This window comes from Oryctolagus cuniculus, chromosome 10 (assembly GCF_051225735.1).
Source record: "Oryctolagus cuniculus isolate XC-2025 breed Fujian yellow rabbit chromosome 10, ASM5122573v1, whole genome shotgun sequence".
NCBI lineage: Eukaryota > Metazoa > Chordata > Mammalia > Lagomorpha > Leporidae > Oryctolagus > Oryctolagus cuniculus.
In genome coordinates, this window is record NC_142876.1 from 115,448,063 (window position 1) to 115,471,526 (window position 23,464).

At 60.8% G+C, this 23,464-nt stretch overlaps 1 protein-coding gene across 11 annotated transcripts in view; it reads right to left on the reverse strand.

The window, feature by feature from the left end:
- The window catches only part of GRIP2 (glutamate receptor interacting protein 2), an 86,503-nt gene that overhangs the window by 6,173 nt on the left and 56,866 nt on the right, over nt 1-23,464 (reverse strand). For 4 of the 11 annotated variants that reach the window (XR_011379279.2, XM_051851761.3, XM_051851762.3 and 1 more), the window contains exons 2-21: nt 18,973-19,044; nt 18,652-18,787; nt 17,746-17,891; nt 17,093-17,179; nt 16,523-16,598; nt 15,513-15,658; nt 14,539-14,686; nt 14,272-14,441; nt 12,338-12,463; nt 11,876-12,025; nt 11,188-11,374; nt 10,612-10,757; nt 9,763-9,843; nt 8,236-8,302; nt 7,990-8,135; nt 6,888-7,032; nt 5,452-5,591; nt 4,778-4,957; nt 3,921-4,092; nt 2,589-2,694 (exon numbers count right to left, since the gene is read on the reverse strand). Coding sequence is in view for 9 of the 11 variants with exons in the window: in XM_051851761.3 (XP_051707721.3) it covers nt 2,589-2,694; nt 3,921-4,092; nt 4,778-4,957; nt 5,452-5,591; nt 6,888-7,032; nt 7,990-8,135; nt 8,236-8,302; nt 9,763-9,843; nt 10,612-10,757; nt 11,188-11,374; nt 11,876-12,025; nt 12,338-12,463; nt 14,272-14,441; nt 14,539-14,686; nt 15,513-15,658; nt 16,523-16,598; nt 17,093-17,179; nt 17,746-17,891; nt 18,652-18,787; nt 18,973-19,044 (2,627 nt within the window). In the remaining 2 variants the exon portion in view is untranslated. Of the gene's footprint in view, nt 1-2,588; nt 2,986-3,920; nt 4,093-4,777; nt 4,958-5,451; nt 5,592-6,887; nt 7,033-7,989; nt 8,136-8,235; nt 8,303-9,762; nt 9,844-10,611; nt 10,758-11,187; nt 11,375-11,875; nt 12,026-12,337; nt 12,464-14,271; nt 14,442-14,538; nt 14,687-15,512; nt 15,659-16,522; nt 16,599-17,092; nt 17,180-17,745; nt 17,892-18,651; nt 18,788-18,972; nt 19,045-23,464 lie in introns of those variants that run through there. The other 7 variants (XM_070050004.2, XM_089305627.1, XR_016214428.1 and 4 more) reach the window with 6 other exon arrangements.

Consider the following 23,464-nt stretch of genomic DNA (forward strand, 5'->3'; position numbering starts at 1 on the left):
GGCTGGAGAGCAGATTAAGGGAAGCAACCAGCACACAGTGTAGAGAAAACATCAAAGCAAAGAGAAGGCAGAATACACAGCAGGTGCAGAAGAGAAGTCCAGAGAGAGACACAAAGGGAACAGTGATCTTTAAAATATAATGGAATTCTCCAGCATAGCAGGAAAACATCAGTCCTCAGACTGGAAACAGACTGAGCCCTCTACGAAGACAAACAGGAACAACCCACTCCCAGCCACATCTGAGTAGAAGAGCCGGCCTAACTAGATTTTTCAAAAATCTCTCAAGGCTGCCAGAAAGAAAAGACACTTGACCTTCAATGGAGCAACCATCACCCTGACAGCAACCACAGCTGCTGCAAGACGACCAACTGCTCTCTGTACAGCCCTCAGGAAACGTCAATTTCATACTCAACTCTCTCCAGGTTGCGGTGGAATGAAGATGCAGAGCTTAAGAGTTTACAAGCCAATGAAAGGTTGACCTCAGAAGGACAAAGTGGGATCAAGGAGCGACAGCCAGCAGACAATTAGGCAGAAATGCTAATGAGGCCAAGTAAGGCAGGATGACAACCCCAGCCTCAATAATTTCTGAATAGCTAGGACAGAGTGCCCGTCTTATTCAGGAGTCAAATGTGTTGATTAGACTTAGAAAAAAAGATGTTGACAATTTAAATTTAAGATAAGCCCTGGGGCTGGTGCTGTGGCATAGCAAGTAAAGCTGCCGTCTACAGTGCCGCCATCCCATATGGGTGCCAGTTCAAATCCTGCTGCTCCACTTCCGATCCAGCTCTGCTATGGCCTGGGAAAGCAGTGGAGGATTGCCCAAGTCCTTGGGCCCCTACACCCGTGTGGGAGACCTGGAGGAAGCTCCTGGCTCCTAGCTTCGGATAGGCCCAGGTCTGCTGTTGTGGCCATTTGGGGAGTGAATCAGCAGATGGAAGACCCCTCTCTCTCTCTCTCTCTCTCTCTCTCTCTCTGCCTCTCCTTCTCTGTAACTCTGACTTTCAAATAAATAAATCTGAAAAAAGAAAAATTCACCAAGAACTTATAGCCATCATGAATTATGTGCAACACATAACTTTGAAAGAAAGCAAATGTACAAAATGTGAAGGAGATACTACCAAAAATACAAAAATAAAGAAATCATGAATTTAGTAAAAGAGGTAGATTTAAAGAACTTGATTACAACCTTGAACTCCACAGAAAGTTTCACCCAACACAAAGGTACTCACATTCTTTTACACACACCAGACGTCGGCTAAAGCAAATCACACTCAAGGCCTCAAATTCCAAATTAACACGTGAAACATGTTTTCTGACTATGGTACTTTAAAAATCAACGTGAACTGGTTTTTAAAATAAAAGCAGGCGCCACGGCTCACTAGGCTAATCCTCCGCCTTGCGGCGCCGGCATACCGGGTTCTAGTCCCGGTCGGGGCGCCGGATTCTGTCCCGGTTGCCCCTCTTCCAGGCCAGCACTCTGCTGTGGCCAGGGAGTACAGTGGAGGATGGCCCAAATGTTTGGGCCCTGCACCCCATGGGAGACCAGGAGAAGTACCTGGCTCCTGCCATCGGATCAGTGCGGTGCGCCAGCTGCAGCACGCCAGCCACGGCGGCCATTGGAGGGTGAACCAACGGCAAAGGAAGACCTTTCTCTCTGTCTCTCTCACTGTCCACTCTGCCTGTCAAAAAAAAATAAATAAATAAATCTTAAAAAAAAAATAAAGACAAAAACAAGCAGCAGAAAATAGTTTTTAAATCCCTCTTTTGTAGAATTCAACAGTTCAAGTAAAAATGAAAGCAGAAATTTTTTAAATGTTTGGAACTGAATGGACAGTAACAGTACCACAAATTAAACCTTATGGATGCAGCCAAAGCAGAGCTTGCGAGTAAATCCCATAGCTTTAAAAGTTCATTGTTAGAAAACATTGAACAGATAATTAGAAAGCAGGTCAAGTGTCATTACTTATAAGTAAATACAGTACAACTAGGAGAAAATCAAAGCTGAACACAAAATTAAGAGACAACAATGAAACATGAGAGAGCGCAAGACCCGGACTAGGAATCTAGGGCTGAGCAAGACTGACCAAAGGAACAGAGCACGGCCCCAGTCGACAAAATCAAGAACAAAGGGGACTGAAGAACGGATAAAGCAGAGCTTTCACTTGGGTCACATCTCAGGGTGGAAGTAGCCTCAAGGGGCTTTGCTGGGTCCCCTCTGAATCCTGTGCCATCCATCGGCAAAGCTGACTCCACTGATCCCTGGCCTCCCACAACTGGCGTCAGCACCCGCATGCTTCCACAGGGCACGCCCACAACCACATATCGCATCTGCACACAGACCCAAACTGCTCCAGTGCAGACACATGTGTTCTGTAGACACACTGCACACATGAGCATGCTCACACACATGCACACACATGCTCTCAATGCACACATCAGACATGTCCACACATCCACACACCCTGATGTGCTGTCTTCCTGATCACACGTACACGGGTGTCCACGCACACAGGCACACGCGTCACACATGCACACGAGCCCATCAATATGCTCAGGACGTGCTCCCGCCTGCAGACTCAGCGCCGTACCTCCAGCTCCCTCAGCAGCTCCGACTGACCACAGGACTCCAGGTCCTCCAGGGCTTCCCCAAACGCACGCCAGAAGCCCTCCTCGCGGGCAGGGCCGGGGGCTGGGCTGTAACGTAGGAACCACAGCGTCAACTCCTGGCGGGCTGGTGGGTGGGCTGAGGCCTGAGCAATCTTCCGGGCCCAGCGTCGGGCTTGGGGGGCCATAGGGTGGGCGGGCAGGCGAGCGGGTGGGCAGGCAGGCAGGTGGGTGGGCGTCCTTGGTGGCAGTGCTGGGGCCCCGGGGCAGTGGTTGGTGACACGGGATGGGGGGAAGACGCAGTGAGGGCACCCAGGACTGTTGGCGGCCAGTTAGAACAGGGGCAGATGAGACGGGACGGACAGCGGTGACACAGGAGGCCTGGGAAGAGAGACAGACGGACAGACAGAGAGGAGATCCATGGTGCAGCCCCAGAGGACCGCCCCTGGCCCCACCCAGACACATGGCACCATGGGACAGGGACAGAGCCGGAACCAGCACGGACACAGATGGATGGAGAGGGTGGGACGCTTGTGCTGGGGGAGGGGTGGGAGCAGCCACAGCCTGGCTGCCCAAGCCTGCCATGGCCATGAAGGTGTCTCTGCGGGAGTGAGGACCCCAACTGGGTCCCCACGTCACAGCTCTAAGGGACCACCCCCGTCCTACATCCTTGGCTTCTACGACGCACGCTTCAGCCTACAAAATCCTTTCTTTAAGACACAGGATTTTGTCTCTGAGGGACAAGGTGCAAAGAGCAACCTCCTTCCCCTCCCACCGCGTGGAGCGGAAAACTGAGGCTGAAGGGCACCCAGCGAGGAGGCAGGGATTCGCTTTGCCTGACAAAGTCAGGGCAGCTCCCGACAGGCAGGAGGATTTCAGCCGACCTGCGACGGACGGCTAAGAGGACTTGAGAGGGAAAGGGACCCTGGGCAGCAAGAGCTGCCTGAGCCAGTGCTCGGAGGTGGCAGCCGGATTTCTCCAGGGGGCCTGCTCTCTGCAGGCCACGTCATCGGAAGCTGTCACCGCCATGGCCCAGTGCCGGGGAACGGAGGCCACGAGGAATGAGGGCCACGCAGGGTGGGCATGGGTTCCAGGGCTGCGCCACAGCCATGCTCCTGGGAACAGGGGGTGCCCAATGCCATGATGGCTAACACAAGCCGGGCCGTGCCTCCCCAGCACATCCTCTGCCCGCCTCGGCCGGGCGCAGGCAGCCCTGCTTGGCACCTCCTCTCCCAGGTGGGACGTGGCTCATCCACACCCCGTCTCCCTCTTGGGCCCCGGGCCCACAGCCCACGACCACTACCTCCTTCACAGACCTAGATGGTGGCTCCCAGTCCTCCTCCTCCTCCTCCTGAAAGCTCTCGTCAGCAGGGGCCGGGGTATAGCTTGTCCGCCGGGGCTCGGTGGGTGGGGGGCTGCCCCTCAGCCGGCCGGGCCGCCACTCCTGGGGGCTCACACCCCGGGCCGTGACCTGCGCAGCGTAGGACCCTGGCAGGTGGACAGGGGCGTCTGTGTCCTGGCCCTACCCTGCCCTCCTCCCTGCCCCAAGCCCAGCTTTGCAGGGTGACCTTGGAGAGGTGTTTGCTCCTCTCAGAGCCCACCAAGGACCCCAAGCCCACACCCCCAGGATCCGCCACTCACGCAACCCAAGGTTACTGCAGGGGCTCCGGGGGCGCACTACTTGGAAGACCCTCCCCCAACAAGAGCCCAGGCCCCAGAGAGAGGTGTCCAGCGGGTGAGAATGGGGCTGTGGGACACCGAGGGTCCCCAGGGGCAGCACTCTGCTCGTTCCCCGAGCAGGGCCTCGGTGCTGTCTGGTGGCTCCCAGTCACAGCCCACAGATCCAGAACTGCCCGGAGGCTGCCGTGGGTCTCGGCGCACACGCACATGGGAAGGTGCCCGGAAGTGTCAGCCCCCCAGGGTCAGCGTGGGACAGGGCGGGAGGGGACCTTCTACCTTCCTCCTTCAGCTGGACGGGCAGCCCGTGTGGCAAGCATGGGGCTGGGCATCGAAACATGGGGCTGTGGTTCAGGCTGGGAGAGGTGGTCAATGAGGCTGTGGCCAGATCGTCCACCAGGCACTGTCCCCAAGGGTAGGGAGGAGCCCCCACCAGCCTTGTGGCCAGGGCAGCCCAGAGAGAACATGCTGCCATCCAAGGACCCTGGGTTTTTACCTGTGCCCCCGAAGCCACCCTCCGTGGCTGAGCTGTCCCAGGACTCCACGGCACTGTCCACACTGGGCACGGCGGGCGAGAACCGGGCTGCCAGCACACCTCCTTTGAGCGCCTCCGGCGGGTCCTCATCCACGTCGCTGGCCTCACTGAGGCTGCCTGACTTGTGGGGTACGAAGGGGCCTGGGAGGAGAAGGGGGGCATCACCTCTAGCCAAGGAGTACTCGGCAAGCCTCAGTGTGGTCTGGGACCTCCCAGGCTCTGAGCCATCCGCTGACGTGTGGGAGGTGGCATAGTAATGAGCAAACTCACTACACAGATGGGACAACTGAGGCTCAGGAGGCTCAACAACTGCTCCATGTCCCACTGCAACCAACAGTGGGGCCCAGATTGGAAGGAAGACTCTCAGAACTCTGGCTCCTTCCACTGCAGTGGCAGGGCACACATGCAGGAAACTGAGGAATGCATGGGTTAGGGCCATGCAGCACACAGGTGGGCACCTTAAGAGGCAGGGGGTGATGAACAGCAGAGTCCACAGCCAGGTTCAGCCCACCCCAGCTGTGCAACTCTGGGCCCCTCTCCCATCGTCTGTCTCCTCAGCTGTCCCAGGCCCCCTCCCACCTCCACAGACCCTCCCTCATGGGCTGGGCGGCCCCCAGGGCAGCGGCGAGGCTCACGGTCCAGCTGCTTCTTGATCTTCAACGTGACTGTCTCTCCGGCCATCTGCAGGAGGTGGATGGCCTCGCTCAGTGGCCGGCCCTTGAGGCTGACACTGTTGATGGCCAGGATGCGGTCCCCTACGTGGATGGCACCGGTCCTGAGCAGTGGGCACAGGGCAGAGTCAGGAGGGGGACACTCAGGGCCTTGTCGCAGTGTGGTGGCGAGGGTCTCCTCCGGAGCCCAGGGCCGCCCCAGGGTGTACGCCAGGCTGTCCCCAGCGTAATGGTGCTCTGAGTGGGACCCTGGCTGCATCCACAGGGCTGCCACGGCTGGAATCTGGGGGCGAATTCTCCAGCAGCTTCCGAGAATGGCCTGAACCCCACATACTAGCACTGGATGCCACACGTGTCATCTTGGCCTCACTTCCTCACTTCCCAAGTCTCATTCCCTTCATCTATAGAAAGGGGAGATGGCGTTTCATTATCAAATCCTAACTGAGGACTGAGTGGGTACGATGGAGCCAAGATTCCCCCTCGCAAAAGCCATGGGCGTCTTCCCTCCACCTGGAGGACACCATGTTCACAGGGCCAGCGACAACACTGGCTGGGCCAGCTCTGCCGCAACAGCAACGAGAAACCTAAGCCCTAGGGAGCACTGCAAAACCAGTGCCCAGATGCCACGCCTGACCAGTGGAGTCCCACCTCTGGGGGTGGGGTCAGGCAGTCAGGTGAACCCCAATCTGAGTGTGGGAGGAGGCCGCAGAGCAAGCTCACGGCTCGGATTCTACCTCCGTGGGACAGCACGAAACTCCATCAGCCCGGGGCCAGTTAATAATGTGAGGGCCCTGCACCAACTGCTGCAGTCTGCACGGTGTGCAGCAGGGGGCGCCCCAGGAGCGGGGTACGTCCTGCCCGAGGCCCAGAGCTCCAGAACCATCTCAGCTGGCCTGCAAGCCCCGCCTGGCCCCCTGTCCTCCCCTTTCATAGCCAGCTCCTGGGACTCCTGGGGTGCTCGGCACTTCCTTGCCTGCTGGATCCATCCGTGCACGGCCACAGCCAGGGAGAAAGCTCGCTGCACCAGAACTGGGCCCTGTCCCTCCTCTGCCCTGCCCCCAGCCAGCTGGGACAGAGCTAGGACACCCCGCCTCTCACAGCTCCCTAGCTGCCAGTCTCAGGAGCACTCCCTGGGGGAGGGGCAGCCCCAGAGCCTCAGAAAGAGCCTGGCTGTGCTGGGCCCCCCACCCCCCAATCCCCACAGCCCTCAGCCTATAGTAAGTTCCACCAAGCCTGCCGGGACGCTCACCCAGCCAGCCCTCCCACCCCACAGAGAGGGGAGGCAACCAGCTGGAGAGCGGGACAGAGGTCAGAATGTCATCTGGCTGCCCCCCAGGCCCAGCTCCCACTCCCTGGAGGCCCCGGGGCCCACCGCCCACCGCCCCAGCAGAGCGCCTCACCTCTCAGCCAGACCACGCTTGGTGAGGCCCGAGATGACAATGGGATCGAAAGGTTCCTCGGTGCCCGAGATGGTGATGCCCAGGGGGCCCCCATAGCGTTTCAGCTCCACGGTGTAGCTCACGGCGCCCGTGGCCTCCTGCTCGTCTGCGGGGATGGCGCCCGTGAGGGGCAGGCAGGGTGGGGCATCATCACCCATTCATCCGTTCATTTACGCACCACGCACTCACGCCACGACTTCACATGGCACAACACAGGGACCGTCTCCTGCCTCCCCAAGTGTTCTCTGCCAAACACCATTGCAATAAACAAGGACAGGGAATACGCGTGGGGCCAATGTCTCCAAATAAAGACTTTACACACCACCCACTTTATCAACAGTGCCGATGACGGAGACAAGGACGAGGAGGAGCCACGGGTGCTGTGAGGTGCAGCAGCCGAGATGCTGCTTGGGACACCCACATCCTGTACTGGATGGTGTGGGTTCAAGTGCCGGCTCTGCACCCCAACCCAGCTTCCCTGCTATCGTGCGCCCTGGGAGGCAGCAGGTGATGGCTCCCTAGTTGGGACCGTGCTCCCCATATGGCAGACCCAGATTGGGCTCCTGGCTCCTGGCTCTAGACTGGCACAGTCTCAGCTGTGACCAGCATCTGGAGACCTAGTTCTGCTTCAAGTAAGTTAGTTTGCAAAAAAAGAAACCAGATTTCCAGCTTAAAACATAGAGACCTGCCCGTGAGTGAGCCTCTTGTCCCCCCCCCCCGGGGGGGGGAGAGGCTCCGTGAATAAGGGCTTCGCTCTGCTCCTGCTGTAGGCTCCACCCCTGCCGCCTGCCTCCTGCATGATCTCCCTCACTCCTCTCCATCCAGTTCATGCTCATCTGTCGCTGCCTGGCCTCGCCGGGCCCATGCGTGCCCCCTCCACCGTGCACCCAAAGAGCCACCCGCCCAGGGTGCAGCCCCCACTCCCTCACTGCCTGCCAGGGGGCCCCTCCCACCAGGCTGGGCACCAAGGGTAGGGGCCAACTCCCAGTGGTGTCACAAAGACTGTGGACGGCCCCGCCACCGCCGTGCACAGGGACGAGCTCGGGGCAGGGGAGGCGCCTACCCGAGTTATCCTCATCCTTCCGGATCTTGAGCTTCACGAGGTCCTCGCACTGCCGCAGGATCTGCACAGCGTCCTCCATGGGGCAGTTGTCCAGGCGGATGTTGTCGATGGCCAGCAGCCTGTCGCCTGGCTCAAGGGTGCCAATCCTGCATGAGCCGGGGTGGGGGACGGGAAGGAGCCTGGCACGTGCAGGTGCCGTGCCCACGCCCGTTGGCTGAGTGCCCCGCCAGTGCCCGGGCATCCTACCTGTGTGCCACACTGCCCTTCTTGATGTCCGAGATGATCAGGGGCTCCCCGCGACTCCTGCTGGCCGCTGGAGGGAAGGAGACCGAGAACCTGACCCTGGGTGGCCACAGGGGCCACACCCCGGGCGGCACAGCGGGAAGGTGGCAAGTCCCAGGGGCTGGGCATGGGCTCCAGCCCCACACTGTTCACATCCTGTTCTCACTGCTCTCTGGCGATGAGCCAATCAAGCCCACCGCTCTGTGCCTCAGTTTCCCCCCTCTGTACACTGTGGATGATGCCACAGACTTCGAGGGCATGCGGTGACCACAAAGTAGATGATGGGGGCAGGAAGTCAATTGAGTGCTTAAGATGCTCATTAAGATGCCCGTGTCCCACATCAGAACCTGGCTTTGGACCCCAGCTCCGGCCCTGACTCCAGCTTCCTGCCAATGCACACGCTGGCAGGCAGCAGTAAGGACTTTAATTAACTGGACTCCAGCCCGAGAGGTGGGTCCCACCTTTGGCCTGGCCCAGCATGGACACTGCAGGCATTCAGCCAGTGATGGGAACTCATTCCCTGTCTTTCTCTAACTACACAATTTTAAACCCCCAAATCTGGATAACGCAGGTGCAAAACTCTGCGTGGCTGCTGGTACACAGCAGGTGCTTAATAAATATTCTCTCCTCTGCTCCCGTGCAGCCCACCCCCCCTCCCAGCAAGCCATGGGGGCTGGCTGGTGGGTGTCTGTGCTGACCCCACCTGGTTCAGGAGCCAGGTGCCAGAGCCCCACTGTGTGTCTGTGGGGTACAGCCATGACAAAACAGGCAGAGACCTGCTGCCCGCCACCCCACCCCTAGCTGACCGGCTGGGGGGGCCACAGATGATGAGCAGAATGTGTACAACTGTGGGTGCTCAGATGACAAACGCTCTGGGAGAAGAGCACGAGGGGAGGGGGCTGCATGGAGGATTAGACTGTGGGGTCAGAGAAGGCCTCGCTGAGGGGCCAAGTGAGTGAACACTGGGAGGAGTCTCTGGGGGAGGCAGGCAGAAGAATGGTCACGCAAAGGCCCCGGGGCAGGATGCTCCAGGAGGAAGCTGCAGCTGTGAGAACACGAGACCCATCTCAGAGGCCAAGGGAGGGGTCTCACAGGCCTTCCTGGCTCCGGGAGGGCTTCAGCTCCACTCCAAATACGACAGGAGCAGCAGAGCCCGCAGCGCTCCCGGGGTCACCTATCTCCTGCTTCTCGTCCCATCCTACATCCCCCCCATTTCCTTCCCAGCTCAAACATGCACGAAGCCCCCTGCTGTGTCCCAGGCCCCTCCTGGATGCCGAGGACACAGAGGCAGGTGGCACAGGAAACCCACGCCTCGCATCCGGCACCACACACCGGGAGGTGCCCGTTGTGCCGAAGGGCAGATTGAGGCTCCGAGAACCTCGGGGCTTGCCCCAGGGTACCCAGCCAGGCCTGGCAGAGCACAGGTGAGCCTGCCCCACTCCTGGGCCACACAGCGCACCCCGGGCTGAGCCGTGGCGGGGAGGGACTCACAGCTGATGGTGATGCCCAGCTCCACGCCGCGCCTCTTGGGCAGCTTCACGTGGAAGGTGCCACTGCTCGGGATGACGGACTCTGCAGAGACACGAGGGAGGGAGCAGACCCGAGACTGGGGGCGGGGCCTCCGGGAGCCCCAGCCTCACGTCCATTCTGGATCTGCTGGGAGACCCCCAAAGTCACGACCCAGCCCCAAGCTGCTACTTCCACCTGACAGGTGAGGAGACTGAGGAATAGAGGGATTGGCCCAGAACACGTGGCAGGACTGGAACCTGGGCGTTGCCGTCGCCTGCTTGGGGGAGAGGTCCCAGAGCCTCTGGGTCCGGCACAGGTTCCCGGGCAGGGCCCACATGCAGGCCTAGGCTGGGCACTTCCCTGTGACTGACCTCGCCTGACCCCCCACTCCATGTAGTGTCCAGTCCAAAGTCACAGGACCCGAGTTCCAAACCATGTGCCGGCCTGGGGTTCTTTGTTTGAGCCATGCGGGGAAGGAGCGTGCAGAGTTCCTAGCACCCCTGAGCCAGGCCCCTCTCCCAGGTCCCGTCCCATGGCCGAGTCCCCCTCAACCCCACACCAGCACACAGGAGTCCTCCCTGCAGAAGCTGAGGTGGCCCTGGAGGGGGCCCTGGGTGGAAGAGCATGGGATGACCAGAGCACGGAGCAGGGGAGCAGAAAGCAAGGGTGCAGGAGCGTGGGGAGCAGGGCTGCAGGGGAGCAGGGTGTGGGGAAGAGGAGTATAAAGAACAGGGGTGCAGTGAACAGGATGCAGGGGAGCAGGGAATGGGGGACAGAGGGGCAGGCAGCAGGACACAGGGTGCAGGGCCCCAGGGCCACTCACTCACTCACCCGCAACGTCAAACTCGACCTCCAGCACAACTTTGTGGGCCAGCGCAGCGTCCCGCAGCAGCTGGTTGGCTTCCTCCATCGTCCCGTCCTCCGTGGCTACGCCATTGATGGACAGCACACGGTCCCCCACCTGCAGCAGCCCACACCTGAACCCCAGGTGGCCCGGCGGAGAGAAGAGGCTCCATGACGGCTCCAGTGGGGCGACCCGAAGCTGGGCCCTGCCTTGTGCCCTAGGGTGGAGCTCACGGGACCCTGGCTAAGAACCTCCCCTTAAAGATCCTCAGTTTAGCTGTTTGTCCAATGGGGATAAAGCCACAGGCCCCATGAGTGGCACTCAGGGAACTCTGACTGCAGAGGGATTTTGTTCATGAGCTGTGTGCTCCTGGGCAGGTGACTCAGCCTCTCTGATCCTGGGCTTCCTCACTTGTAGAATGTGGCTAGGGCTGGGGCTGGGGCTGGGGCTGGGGCTGATATGATGCTGAAGTGAATGTACTTGGGCAGCCAGGGCGTGGGACTCTGACTCAGTTTCCCTGGCTGTCCCCGAGCCCCCGAATGGGGAGGGGGCGGCATGCTCACCTCTCGGCCGGGCTGTCGGGCTCGATGAAGCGCACGAGGGGCGGGGAGGACAGGGTCTCAGTGGCAAAGACGCCGCCCTGGAGCTGGAGGCCGAAGCCGCTGAGGGGGTCCCCGCAGAGCACGACCTCCGTGGTGTCCGCGTGCACGATCTGCCCGCCCGGCCCCACGGTGCTGGAGGCCAAGGACACTGAAGGACAGGTGGGCACAGCTGCTATCTGCAGCCTCCTGCTAACGCAGCCCCGGGGAGCAGCAGCGACAGCTCAACTAACAGGGTGCCTGCTGCCCATGCTGGAGACAGGACTGAGGGCCCAGCCTCGGCCTGGCCTGGCCACCGTAAGCACGTGGGGAGTAAACCAGCAGAAGGCAGCCTGTTTACCGTCTCTGACTGGTCTGCACACATGTGGGCATGTTTGTGTGTATGTGTGACCCTAAAATGAAGACATGTAAGACTAGAAGTGTACACACTAACCAGCACCCCTCAGTTGTGCCCTTGTGCAGTGCGCAACCTGTGCAACCACCTATGGTGGCCTGGTGTACAATTCATGTCATTTAAGGTTCCCGTCCGCAGCCACACACACACACACACACACACACACGCCCCTGTGGCCCAGCCCCCTCCCGAGCCTCCTTACAGCCTCTCTCTTCAGCACGTGCAGGCAGCCCAGGGGAGGGAAGAGACCAGGCTTACGTGAGCTCTTGTGTTCACGTCTCCGCTGCCGCCTCCGCCCCATCGTGGTCCTGGGGCTCATGGGCTGGGATCCCCGGGGGAGGGTACTGGGGTTGGCGCAGGAGAAGGCATGGTTCACGGTCGGTGAGGAAAAAGGAGTCGAGGACAAGGCTGGGGAGGTGAGAGCAGAGCCCTGTGAGCCCCGAGAACCCCAGCAGGGCACAGCCACCCACCCGCCCGTCACCTGCCGTGTGACCTCGGACAAGCTTCCCTCCCCACTGAGCCCGAGACTGCAGGGTTTGCCCAGGCATAGTGGAGCCTGGCCGCCGGGGACAGGGGCCCACTGCACCGCCGACATGCTGGCCGACAACAGGGAGGCCCCCCAGTTTCCCGAGTCTTGGAGCCCGCCCCATGCCACAGGCACTACTCCAGCCCCAGCAAACGGCGTGAGGCACCACGAGCTGCAGCCCGCGGGCACATTACATCGGCTCTGGTCCTGGCCGGCAGGGCTGGCCCAGGTGGGCGGCCTGCAGTGGCCGGGCCGGGGGCTGTGGCAGGAGGGCACGCAGGGGTCCCAGCGGTGCAGCTGTTCACTCCTCTGCACTTTCACTGTAGCGGGGGACAAAGAAGAGAGGCAGGTGCAGCCGCTGGGGGCCAGTCTGTCAGCGCTCACCCAGGCCCCCTGGTGGCTGCTCCCCCTTTGCCTAGGGGAGAAGACCCTCCAGGGTACTGTGCTCAGGGCACCAGCTACAGGGACAGAGCAGGGAGAGGGGGCCACACAGCTCTCTGCTGGGAGGTGACGGAACAGGGGGGTGTGAACCGGGCAGCTGCTCTGGAGCTGGGAGCACTGCCCCATAAGGCTTGCCAGGGAGGACCAGGGCTGGGGGGGCGTGGCTGGGACCCCCCAGCTGCCACGCCTTCAGGATCCCCTGCAGCGCTGCACCCCCAGCAGAGCATGGAGGAGGGCTCAAGGTCTAGCTATTGCCTCCCCAGGCAGCCTTGGGCCCCCCCAGCTCCCTGGGATTGGCCAAGGCTGGCCGAGCCGCACCTCCATCACCCTCTGAGGCTGCCCGCTTCCTCCCATGCAACCCTTCCCTAGCCTTGCTGCGACAGAGGGCCCCGGGGCCTCTGTGGGGTCCTGCCCCTCCTGCCCCTCCACGCTGGCTGCCAGGACTCGCCCCGTGCCAGCCCCCTCCTGCTGCTGGCTCTGCCTCAACTCTCAAGGCCCACCGACCCCGTGGTCCCTGCAAAGGCCTCTTTCCCAGCCGGAGCTTGGCCAGCCCTGCAGCCGGCCGCCTGGGCCACAGCCAGCTATGTCATGGGCCAGCTGTGGAACTGGACAAGTCACAGCCTCTCTGTGCCTCCTGGTCAAACATCTGTGGGATGGGACCAGGAGAAAGGCCCCCACCCAGGGTCCGGCGAGAATGAGAGTGAGGCGAGACACGTGACGTGCTCAGAGCGGGACCTGGCTGCTTAGCAGGCGTCAACAGGCGTGGGAAGACAAGAGCCAGGAGCCTGTGCACACCCCCAGGCCTGGGCACCTCCTTGGAATGACCTCCACAGCCAACCCAAGGACATAACGACATGCAAGGGTCCCAGCACGGGGCCCGGCCTCCCGCAGGTGCCCAACAAAGAGAAGAATGGACGAGGCTACTGCAAGTCCCAAGGCTGCCAGGCCCCATCCCTGGGCTCAGAGAGGCCGCTCCATGCGCCACTGGACACTGCCACGACGCCCTCTCCGCCAGGCCCTCCCTCCCCGCCAGGACCTCCCTCCCCTTGTGACATGCAGGTCCTCTCTTTTCCAGGAGGGCGAGGTGAGCAGACCCCATCCTCAGTGCTCACAGCCTGACCACCCTGACCACAGCCCCGGACTGGGCACTGCCCCTTCCCTCCCTCAACCCTGCCCCCCGGCCCAGGTCCTCGCCCCCACTTACAAAGGCACCTGCCCAGCTGCTCAGGGCTAAGATGGCATCTAAACCCAGGGCTGCCTCCCTGTGCCCACCTCTACCATACCCCGGGCCACCTGCTCCCTGCTTCCAGCTGGGAGACCCTAACTCTTCACAGGGGTTGCCCCAGGCTCTTTCTGCCTTCCTGGTTGCCTCCTTGTACCCACTAAGGGCCCCCAGGGATGAACCCAGGATCCAAGCTCTACACAGCATAGACCCAACAAGGACTGTCCCCTCCCTCATCCTAGCCCTCACGTTTCTATTACTACAATCAGGGTGGACCCGGCAGGCTGTCATTCTAACCCCGAGTTGTCGCTCTGCCCCATCTCCCACCCCAGGCGGCTGCCCTTGACCGCCCGAGTTTCTCTGCGGGAACCACCAGCACTTCCAGGAAATCACAAGTCCCATCATCTGCCCAGGGCCTCCTGCACCCCTCAGGTCCGGGCCCCGAGACTGGCAGAGGGGACGCACCTGCCTCGGCGGGATTCAGGGGCCGCCGGCTCTGCGGCACAGGCAGCACCTCCAGGCGCACCTTCTCCGACACGTTGGCGAGGAGCTGGGTGGCCTCGAGCAGGGAGCAGTGCTCCGTGCTGGTGCCATCGATGGACAGGATGTGGTCTCCGGCGTGCAGGGCCCCGCTCCTGCACAGGCAAAGGCAGTGAAGGGGGTTGGCCGACCCAGGATGGACAGAGCCCTGGGCCCCTCTGCCCCCTCCCCCACTCAGCTCGGATGCCTCACCTGTCCACCACACTGGCCGGCTTGATGCGGTCGATGGTGATGACCGGCTTGTTCCGGTGCGAGCCAGTGGTGAGCGAGATTCCCAGGGCAGACCCTGGTGTCTTGGCTATTTCCACCATCAGAGGTCCTGACGCGGTGGCCACGGTGTCTGCACGACGGAGAACCAAGCATCCTGATGTGTGGTCCCTGGACAAGTCCCAACGCCGCCTCCCGCTGCTGTCCCCATCTGACCCCTGCTGCCTAGGAGGGCACCATACCCACTTGACAGCCCCAGAAACACAGGCACAAGAGCTTAAGGCCTCCCCCAGGCTCACACGGCCTGAGCCGCCCAGGACGGCCCCTCAACCCAGTGCTTTGCCAGTCAGTCCTCATCTGCTTGCACTGAGTGAGCACCGACTGGATACCATCCTCATCTCAGAAAATGGTGCTGGTCCCTTCCCCCGCTCCTCTGGGACCAGCAGGGTCCGCTCAAGCTCCCCTACGTAGCCACCACCTGGACGCCACCTGCACTCCCCTCTCTGTCCTCTCCCTTCCCCCACCATCAACTCCAGCCACGGCAGCCTCCTTCCTGTCAGCCGGCCAGGCCACCAGCTCCTGGCTCAGAGCCTTGGCACGGACTGTGGCTACGACACCGCATATCAGCTCCCTCCTGCCTCACTAGGGCAGCCCCAGCCCCGTCTCTTCCCCGCCTTTTCCTTTTCCGCACAGCACTCACTGCACGGGACACATGCTCTGCCTTGGCTACTCTGTTCGCTGACCTCTGCCCACCCCGGTCTCAGCTCCGGGATGACACACACCACAGCCGTGCAGCTCCCAGTGGCACCCCCAGAGTGGCCACAATGCCTGGTGCACGGTACTCATTGCCCAGAGGGGCTGAGCAGCTGGCCCGAGGGCCAACAGCCTGTGTAGCGGTGGGGATCTGCAGTCCCCGCCTGCTCCCCCAGCCCCTGCCTTGCCCACAGGCCCCGGCTGACCTGGGGCGGCCACGTCGTACTCCACCTGGAAGAGTGCCTCGTGGCTGCACTGCCGCAGGGTGGCCAGTGCCGTGGCGTGGCTGGCCCCGTGCAGCGGGATGCCGTCGACGCTGAGCAGCCTGTCTCCTGCCTTCAAGGAGCCCTCCCTAGGGGGAAAGACCCCTGTCAGCCAGGCCGGCTGGGCAGGGGCTCGCGAAGGGATGCAGGGATGCGTGCCAAGAAGCCTCGCACGTCCGCCTCGGTCGCAGCCTCCACTCAGTCCTAGAGTCTGTGCTGAGGGCACCAGGGCTCGGGGAGGGTGGCAGCCTTGCCAGTCACATGGTCTCAGGGGCTGGGGCGTGGGGGTATCTGGAGACTTCCTGCTGCCCCCCGCCCTGCTTCCCAGCTGTGATTCTGGCCCAGTGACAGAAGGGCCTGGGAAAGGACTCGGCAGGGGCCCCAGGGGGAGGGTGCTCCAGGGTTCACCTCAGTTTGGGTCAAATTCCAACAGGTGGCCAGAGCTATTCCGGGAGTTCTATGAATAGCTCATCGCAGGCCCGTTCCAAGACAGATTCCAATTTCTGGGGAGGCTTGTCCACACTTCTCTTAAAATGGTCAGGAGTCTCCCAGCAGCGAGGTCAGGCATCAGGGGCAGGAGCTGAACGTGTCCCTCCCCCACACGGTCTGCCCTGGCCCACTCAGGGCCGGGTAGCACCACCAGCACTCTCCAGATTTAAGCTGCGGGACAGCCACAGCCACGGCCAATGCCTGTGCCCTGCCTAGAAGGGCCACCGCACAGCTGCCTGCCCCAGCCACGACACAGCATGATGTCAGGGAACAGCTTGGGACTCTCTCCTTTGGAGTGTGGCTCCAGCTCCACCAACGATCGCCAACTCTGGGCAAAGTGTGGGGCCTCCCCAAGCCTCAGTCTGCTCATCTGGGGCATGGACCCAACGGCTCCACTGTGCCTTCTTGGTGGAGGAGCTGGAGGCGGTCAGTGGGGTGTGTGGGTTTCAGAGGCTCCGGCTCACCTGTCAGCAGGGCCACCGGGCCGCACGTAGGTGAGGACAAGTGGGCGGGACTTATGCACCTCTTCATGTGCACCACCTGGACAGAATTCAGCAAGATGAGATCACCCCCACCCTTTCCCTGGTACCCCAGAGGCCCTAACCCAGCCCCAAAGCTGGCTCCTTCAGTACGGTCATGTGCTGGCTATTCATGGCCCGCTTTATGAGACACCAACGATAAGCCCACACCCCCTCCCAGAGATGGGCCAAGGGGTAGAAAACGTGACCAAGCCCTCTGCTACTCAACACCTTGCATCACTTCCTGTGAGCTCATCTGATTTCCCTTTTTGACCTCATCGCTAGGCAGCTCAGTGTCGGCAGCAGCAGCTTGCACCGTCATATTCTAGTACATTTTCCCCCCTGGCTCTCTGCATCATGCACACTCCGTCACTTGGCAAAATTTTCCTTGATATTGCCCTTGATGTAACGGTCACAGCTTCTTTAGAGTCAGAATCTCTATCATTTACCTTGATTCAACAAAGACAGAAAGCACACAACATCAACCTGGGCTCCCAGGGCGATTCTCGCACTGACCTCTGAGGACGAAGCCGAAGCTGCTGCCCTCCTTGTACAGGGAGACGTCCACGGTCTTCGAGATGATCTTCGGGTTGTTCTCGGGGGCTGGGGAGGAAGGGAGAGCTCCTCTGAGTCCCTCAGTCGCATGGACAGACATCTCCAGAGCTCACCCCAGGAGAGCTGGGCGACCAGCCACAGAGCCCACGGGGACGGCACCAGTGTGGCCGAGGACCCTCCTCCCCTTCATCCCGGAGCGCGAAGGGCCTGCCCAGGCTCACGGGGACCGCAGCCAGCCAGGGCTCAGGCTCAGGCAGAATTCCTGAGTGTTCTTTGGGTTTTGGGACTTTAGACAAATGATTCAATCTCAGGGCTGGGCAAACCCCAGGATCACTGAACCCAGGGGAGTTGTGGACAGGGAGCAACATATTCAGCCAACACCCACCCTATCCCGCCCCTCAGAGGAAACACGAGAGGGAACTCAAGAGGCAGAGTGACAACACCACAGAAAACAGGGGCCCCCACCTCCTGGGGACAGGCCAGAGCCCCAGCGGATGCCTGGAGGTTTACAGCCAGTCTCCACAGGCCCCCACCACCCAGGCCCTGGTCGGGGAGCAGCCGTGTCCACCCACGACCAAGGCAGCCGAGAAGGTTCCCCGTCCAAGGGCACCCACCGGGCGCGGGCAGCTCATACTCCACCTCCAGCACCACGCGCTCCCCCACGTTCTTGAGCAGGGCGATGATCTCGTCGTGCCGCAGCCTGGTCAGGCGGATCCCGTTCACCGACCGGATGTAGTCACCCACGTTGAGCAGATCACTCCTGTGTGGGGTGAGGGGGCCGGAGCACAGGGGCAGTGATGCCCCCACCCTCCACGGGTCCTGGCACCCACACCTGCCCTCCGGCAGGGCCCTTAAGGTATTCACTTTACTAATGGGGAGGCTGAGGCTTGCCTAGGGCCACACAGTGAGTAGGATAGCAACCATTCTAGCCTAAGCTTTTGCAGGTGCTGGGTGTTGCCCTCACAATGCCAGCTCTGTCCAGCCCAGGGTGAGCCCCCAGGGGCAAGATCACCCACCCCTGCCTGTCCCGAACACTCCTCCTGCCTTCCACAGAAAATCTCCCATCGCTAGCATCTACTCTGTGCACGGCCCACGGAGGCAGTGATGAAGGGGCTCACTCCCCACACTCCCAGGCTAAGGAGGTCACAGGGACAAAATGACAGGGCAAGTCCAGGTGTGCATGCAGGGCCACCTCCGTCTGGGGTCAGGGAGGGCTTCCGTGTCGAGTATGGAGATGGGAGGAAGAGTCTGCCAGGGAAGCTGTGGGAACGGCCTTTGGAGGCGGAGAGAACCGCACGGGTCCTGGTGAGCGTGGGCCACACCAGCTAACACGCCCCTGACGTGGAGGGAGAGGGAGACACCGGGCCTGGAGTCACAGCCTGAGGTCTACCTGCCACCCACACCAAGCTCTCGGGCACTCCTGGGAACGGCTGCCTAATCGCTTCGTCTGTGACCCGAGGATGCGCTCCAGCGGCCCCGGGGCACCCTCGCGCCTGCTGCCCTGCGAGCCCACTCCTCACCTGGCCGCCAGCCCCCCAGGTCTCAGGTTGGAGACCCGGGGCTTGCCATCCTTGTCGGTGCCCCCTGAGATGGTCAGGCCCAGGGTGCTGCCTTCCTTCTTGAGCAGCTCCACCACGGTGACCCCTCGGAACTCCTCTGCCAACAGAGAGCAGGGTGAGTGCGCAGAGGGGGTGCTGACACTGGGGAAGCAGGGCTCTCTGCTGGGTGACACCACCTCGGTCGTGCAGAGAGGCTGAGGGGGCTGGGCTGAGGTCACACAGCACACTGGTGACGGGGCAAGCTCCCAGGCAGAGGAAGAGGGGAGGGGAGGGGCCGCTTACCTGGCACGCTCTGCCGGCGGCAGGCCAGTGCCACGTCCGCGTCCTTGGTTCCTTTGGAGTAGGGCCCATCATCTGCAGCAAGAGACAGAAGACCCTGAGCTCAACTCCACGTTCAGCTCTGCTGTGGCTGTCAGGTGGGTCTCTCCCACCGCCGGCAACACTGCTTCTTCCCCAAAGATGATTCAGTCCCGGTCTCGAGGACTGAGCCCCTGCCACCCAGGGGAGCGTCACGGTGCCGCCGTTACACATATGCCATCGTCCCACTGCACGGATGTGCAAGCTGAGGCTCACAGCAGGACGAGGTGTGCACACAGTCCCGGGACCAGGCCTGCGGCATGCTCACATACAGGGGGCCCCCGCTCAGGGGAGGCAGGGCCGACCACTGTGAGCAAACTCAGTCCTGAGCGGACCTGACCGACGCATCCTTTTGAGTACAGCACTCCACAGCTCAGAAGCCACACAGTTACCTGGGAGCTACGTCAGCTCCCTGGGTTTTACATCCACATGGTGCCTCCCAAGGGTCCATCCACCAGCATTTGCCTAGCGCTCTCTCCAGCGTGGAGACACTCAGCGGGGGGACTTCTGGACTCTTGCAGCAGATCCTGCACAGGCACCGCCCACCTCTCCCGCCCGTGCCCTGTTGCTGTCTTTTGAGAGGTGTCTAATCTGCAGAAAATCCATCTCTTTGGCTTGTTCAGTTATCAGGAAGTTTTGCAAGCATTTCATACTCAAGGAGCTGGCCCTCTGTGGTTGCAGGAGCCACATGTGTGGATTTGGTAAGGCTTTCAGAGAAACTATGCTGAACACGCACGGATGTTTCTCTTGTTATTTGTCCATAACGGAGCATGCGCACTGGGGTAGGCCTTGCAAACAAGCTACAGACCAACAGCAGCATCCCTGGGCCATGGGCTGCAGGACCCTCTGCAGGTACCAGAGCCTGCCAGAGTGATAGACCCTTCTAGAAAACTCTGTGCACCAGGGGCTGGCACTGTGGCCTAACAGTAAATCTGCCGCCTGCAGTACCGGCATGCCCTATGGGTGCCAGTTCGTGTCCCAGCTGCTCCACTTCCAATCCAGCTCTCTGCTATGGCCTGGGAAAGCAGAAGATGGCCCAAGTGCTTGGGCCCCTGCAACCACATGGAGACCCAGAGGAAGCTCCAGGTTCCCAGCTTCCGATCGGCGCAGGTCCAGCTATTGCAGCCATCTGGGGAGTGAACCTCTGCCTCTCTGTAACGGCCTTTCAAATAAATAAATCTTTAAAAATAAGACATTTACACAGAACCCACTCCCATCCTCATGAGAGCTGTAAGTCACCTCCAGATGGCTCCTCCCACCAAGACAGCACGGACACTCTAGAAATCACCGCCATGCAGCAGAGCTTGGGGGACAGTGACGGGAGGTGGAGAGCGGGGGGTGGGAGGTCTGCATGTATCCAGCACAGATGTGGTTTTCTCCTCAATATTTTCCCTCCACAGCTGGCTGAACCCTGGAAGCGGGCCGCACCCAGGAGGCTGTGTATAGCTTCTGTGCGAACCCTCTGCCCTATCACGGGCGGCACTCTGGCGTGGGCAGGGGATCCTGGGACAGTCATCCCGTGGATCCTGAGGTTGGCTGCAGGAGCTCCATGCAGAGTCTCAGACGCCAATCACAGATCCATAGCCCCGGAGCTCTGGAGCCCTGCTCGGGGCCTGTGGAATGATCGACTTCGGGGAAGGGGCCCTCACCTGCCCAGCACACGTATCTGTGCTTAAAACTTGTGCAGACAGAATGTAGCTTCTGAAAACGCTTCCTCGACACTGCCACTACCAGGCCCGGGAACATTCCGTGGCGTCCCCAGCTCTCCCTTTGTCGCGGGTCCTCCCCACCCCCAGCCCGATCTCTGGGTTTGGCCTGCTCCGGAGCAGCACACACATGGGATGGGTCAGGAGGCAGCTCCTCCGTCTCGTTCTCTTCACTCCTCCGTCTCATTCTCTTCACTCAACGTAAGCACCCAACGTTCCGCCGCTTCCTGTACCATGGGCAGTTCATCTCCCCTTTTGGCTGACCCGTGCACCACTGAACCGATGGACCACATGGTTTCCAAAGATGCTTCCAGATTCTGGCGAAGCTGTGTGCACCTAGGCACACATGGGCAAAGATCCAGGAAGAGGATGGGTGGGGGCCGGCAGGAAGAGTGCGGCTGACTAGGGAAGACATGGCCAAGCTGTTTCCACGTGGCCACCCTCCGACCAGCCACGTGAAATGGTTCCGGTTGCTTCACAAGCTGGGCAGCACCTGACGATGTCGGTTTGCATCAGCTGTGACCTCGCAAAGCGCCTGCACCCATCTCTCTCCGTGTGCGCCTAGAGACTGGAAGAGCTGGTGCTAGCACAGATCGGACTGTTTTCAAATCTCATTTTCTAATTATTTGCAGCTGGTAGATAAAATACGGCTGATTCTTTTCTGCGTTTTACATCCGTGTATCAACTCTAAGTTTATCCACACATTCTTCTGGATTTTCCACATCATCTGGAGGAAACCAACAGTTCTGTTTCTACCTTTCATTTCCTGTTTGGTTACACCTGTCACCTCTTTTGCCGTGTCGCCATGCCCAGAGAGCTGCAGTCCCAAGCTCAACCCCTGGCTCCACACACACCCACAGCTCCTCTGCACTCTCAGGCTCCCGTCTGAGGTTTTCTGTACCTTCCCATGAGTTCACCTGTAAGGAGGCGAAGCGGGAAGGTTCCCAGGTGCCCTGACACTGCACGTGTTCCAAACTGTGATCTCCCCACAGACAGGGGACAGTGCATACCATTCACCTCTCCCAGCGACCCCGGCAGGAGGCAGGCGCTGCCATCACGTCCACTTGGGAGATGAGGGCAAGTCCTCGGTCCAAGCAACCGCTCCCAGGACCCAGGCCCAGACTCCAGCCTCCTGCCCTCCGCCCCGAGTGTTCCAGTCTCCCTGGAACCAGTGATTCTCTCCACAGCGCTCCCCCCAGCTCCTCCTTCAGCACTGGACCGAGACAGCAGGCAAAGGCACCACGGCGAGAACTGACAAACCGGCAGGCTGGCAGCTCGTGCGTGCTGCCTCGGGATCCATCCCTCCCGGTGCCAGCTTCCACTCCTGCAGGCCTCACCTGCATGCCCCCCAACTGCCCCCTGCTGTGGAACCCCCTCTGCTCAGTGTTCAGAGCCCTGCCTGATGGCAGGTCCCAGCTCTGCTGCTTACCACTTGCGAACTGAACTTCTCTCACCACTGCCACACGGTAAAGCCCCAACCCACACAGCCCACAATAACCCACACAGCCCACTGGCACTCCTGGCTCCTCAGAGGCAGCGTGAGAAAGTGAGGCTGCAGAGGGGGTCAGCCCGGCAGGTGGCACAAAGCCCATCCAATCCTGGTAAGCCTTGTGCACGAGCGACAAGGCAGACCAGGTTCACCCAGAAGTAGACTGTCCTGGAGACCAAGTTTACCCAGAAGTAGGCTATCCTGGGTGGGAGCTGGCCCAGGTCTGTTAGGGCTAGCACACAACCAGAACAAGGACTGGGTCCACAGCAGGTTCCTCTCCCTGGCACTATGGGCCCCGGGGTTGGGTAACTCATAGGGGTGGAGGAAGAGGTTCTTCCACGTGCAAACAAGTTTAGCAGCTCCCTGGTGAGTAACCATCAGATGCTAACCACATCTGTGAGAACCCAAAGGGACTCCATTTGGCAAATGTCCCCTAGGGGGCAATATAACCCCCTGGAGAGAACCACTGCGGGAGTTGGGGGCAGGGCTCCGCCTGGGCAAAACAGAGATTGGGCCCAAGAACCTTTACCACCCAGCAGCCCTAACCACTGAGACCCCTCGCAGCTCCCCAGTCACTGCTCTGCCAAACCAGGGCTGGGCTCCCCTTGCTTGCCAGCAGTTCATGAATAACAAATCAAACAGCAGTTAAGCCGGCAGTCACTTCTGGGGCCCGCAGGGTTGCGCCCCAGCAGCTCCGCTCATCCCCCGCCCAGGCCCCCTGTTCACATCCCTCGCGGTTGATTCAGGCAATGCCCCATTAAGTCTAATGCCTCCCGTTACAGTTCCCCAAGACGCACTTCATCTGGATCCAACAAGATGTTTCTGGGCTAATAAAACGCACAAGACCGACTCCAGGCAAGCCACGACAGCCAGCCTGCTGCTACTTGACAAGGGCAACTCTCAAACAAAGCCCATCTTATCCAGGCAAACTCCAGTCTGCCGGGGGGACCGCCCCTCTCCTGGCTTCCTGTCACCTACTCCAAGTTCGATGCATCCTTGGGAGACATACGGCAGGGAGGGTGGGAGGGCAGAGGAGCGAGTACCAGGTGGGACCCACGTGAAACAGGGAGTGACATGGGTTGAGGCCGGAACTCCAAGCCTGGGTATCAAAAACCAAGAACCAGCGTCCCAGACTGAAGACGCAGGGAGCTGAAGCAAAGGAGACAGGAAGTAGCTGCTGGGGGACGGGGCCATTTCCTGGGTGCTCTGGCGTCCTTCCAGG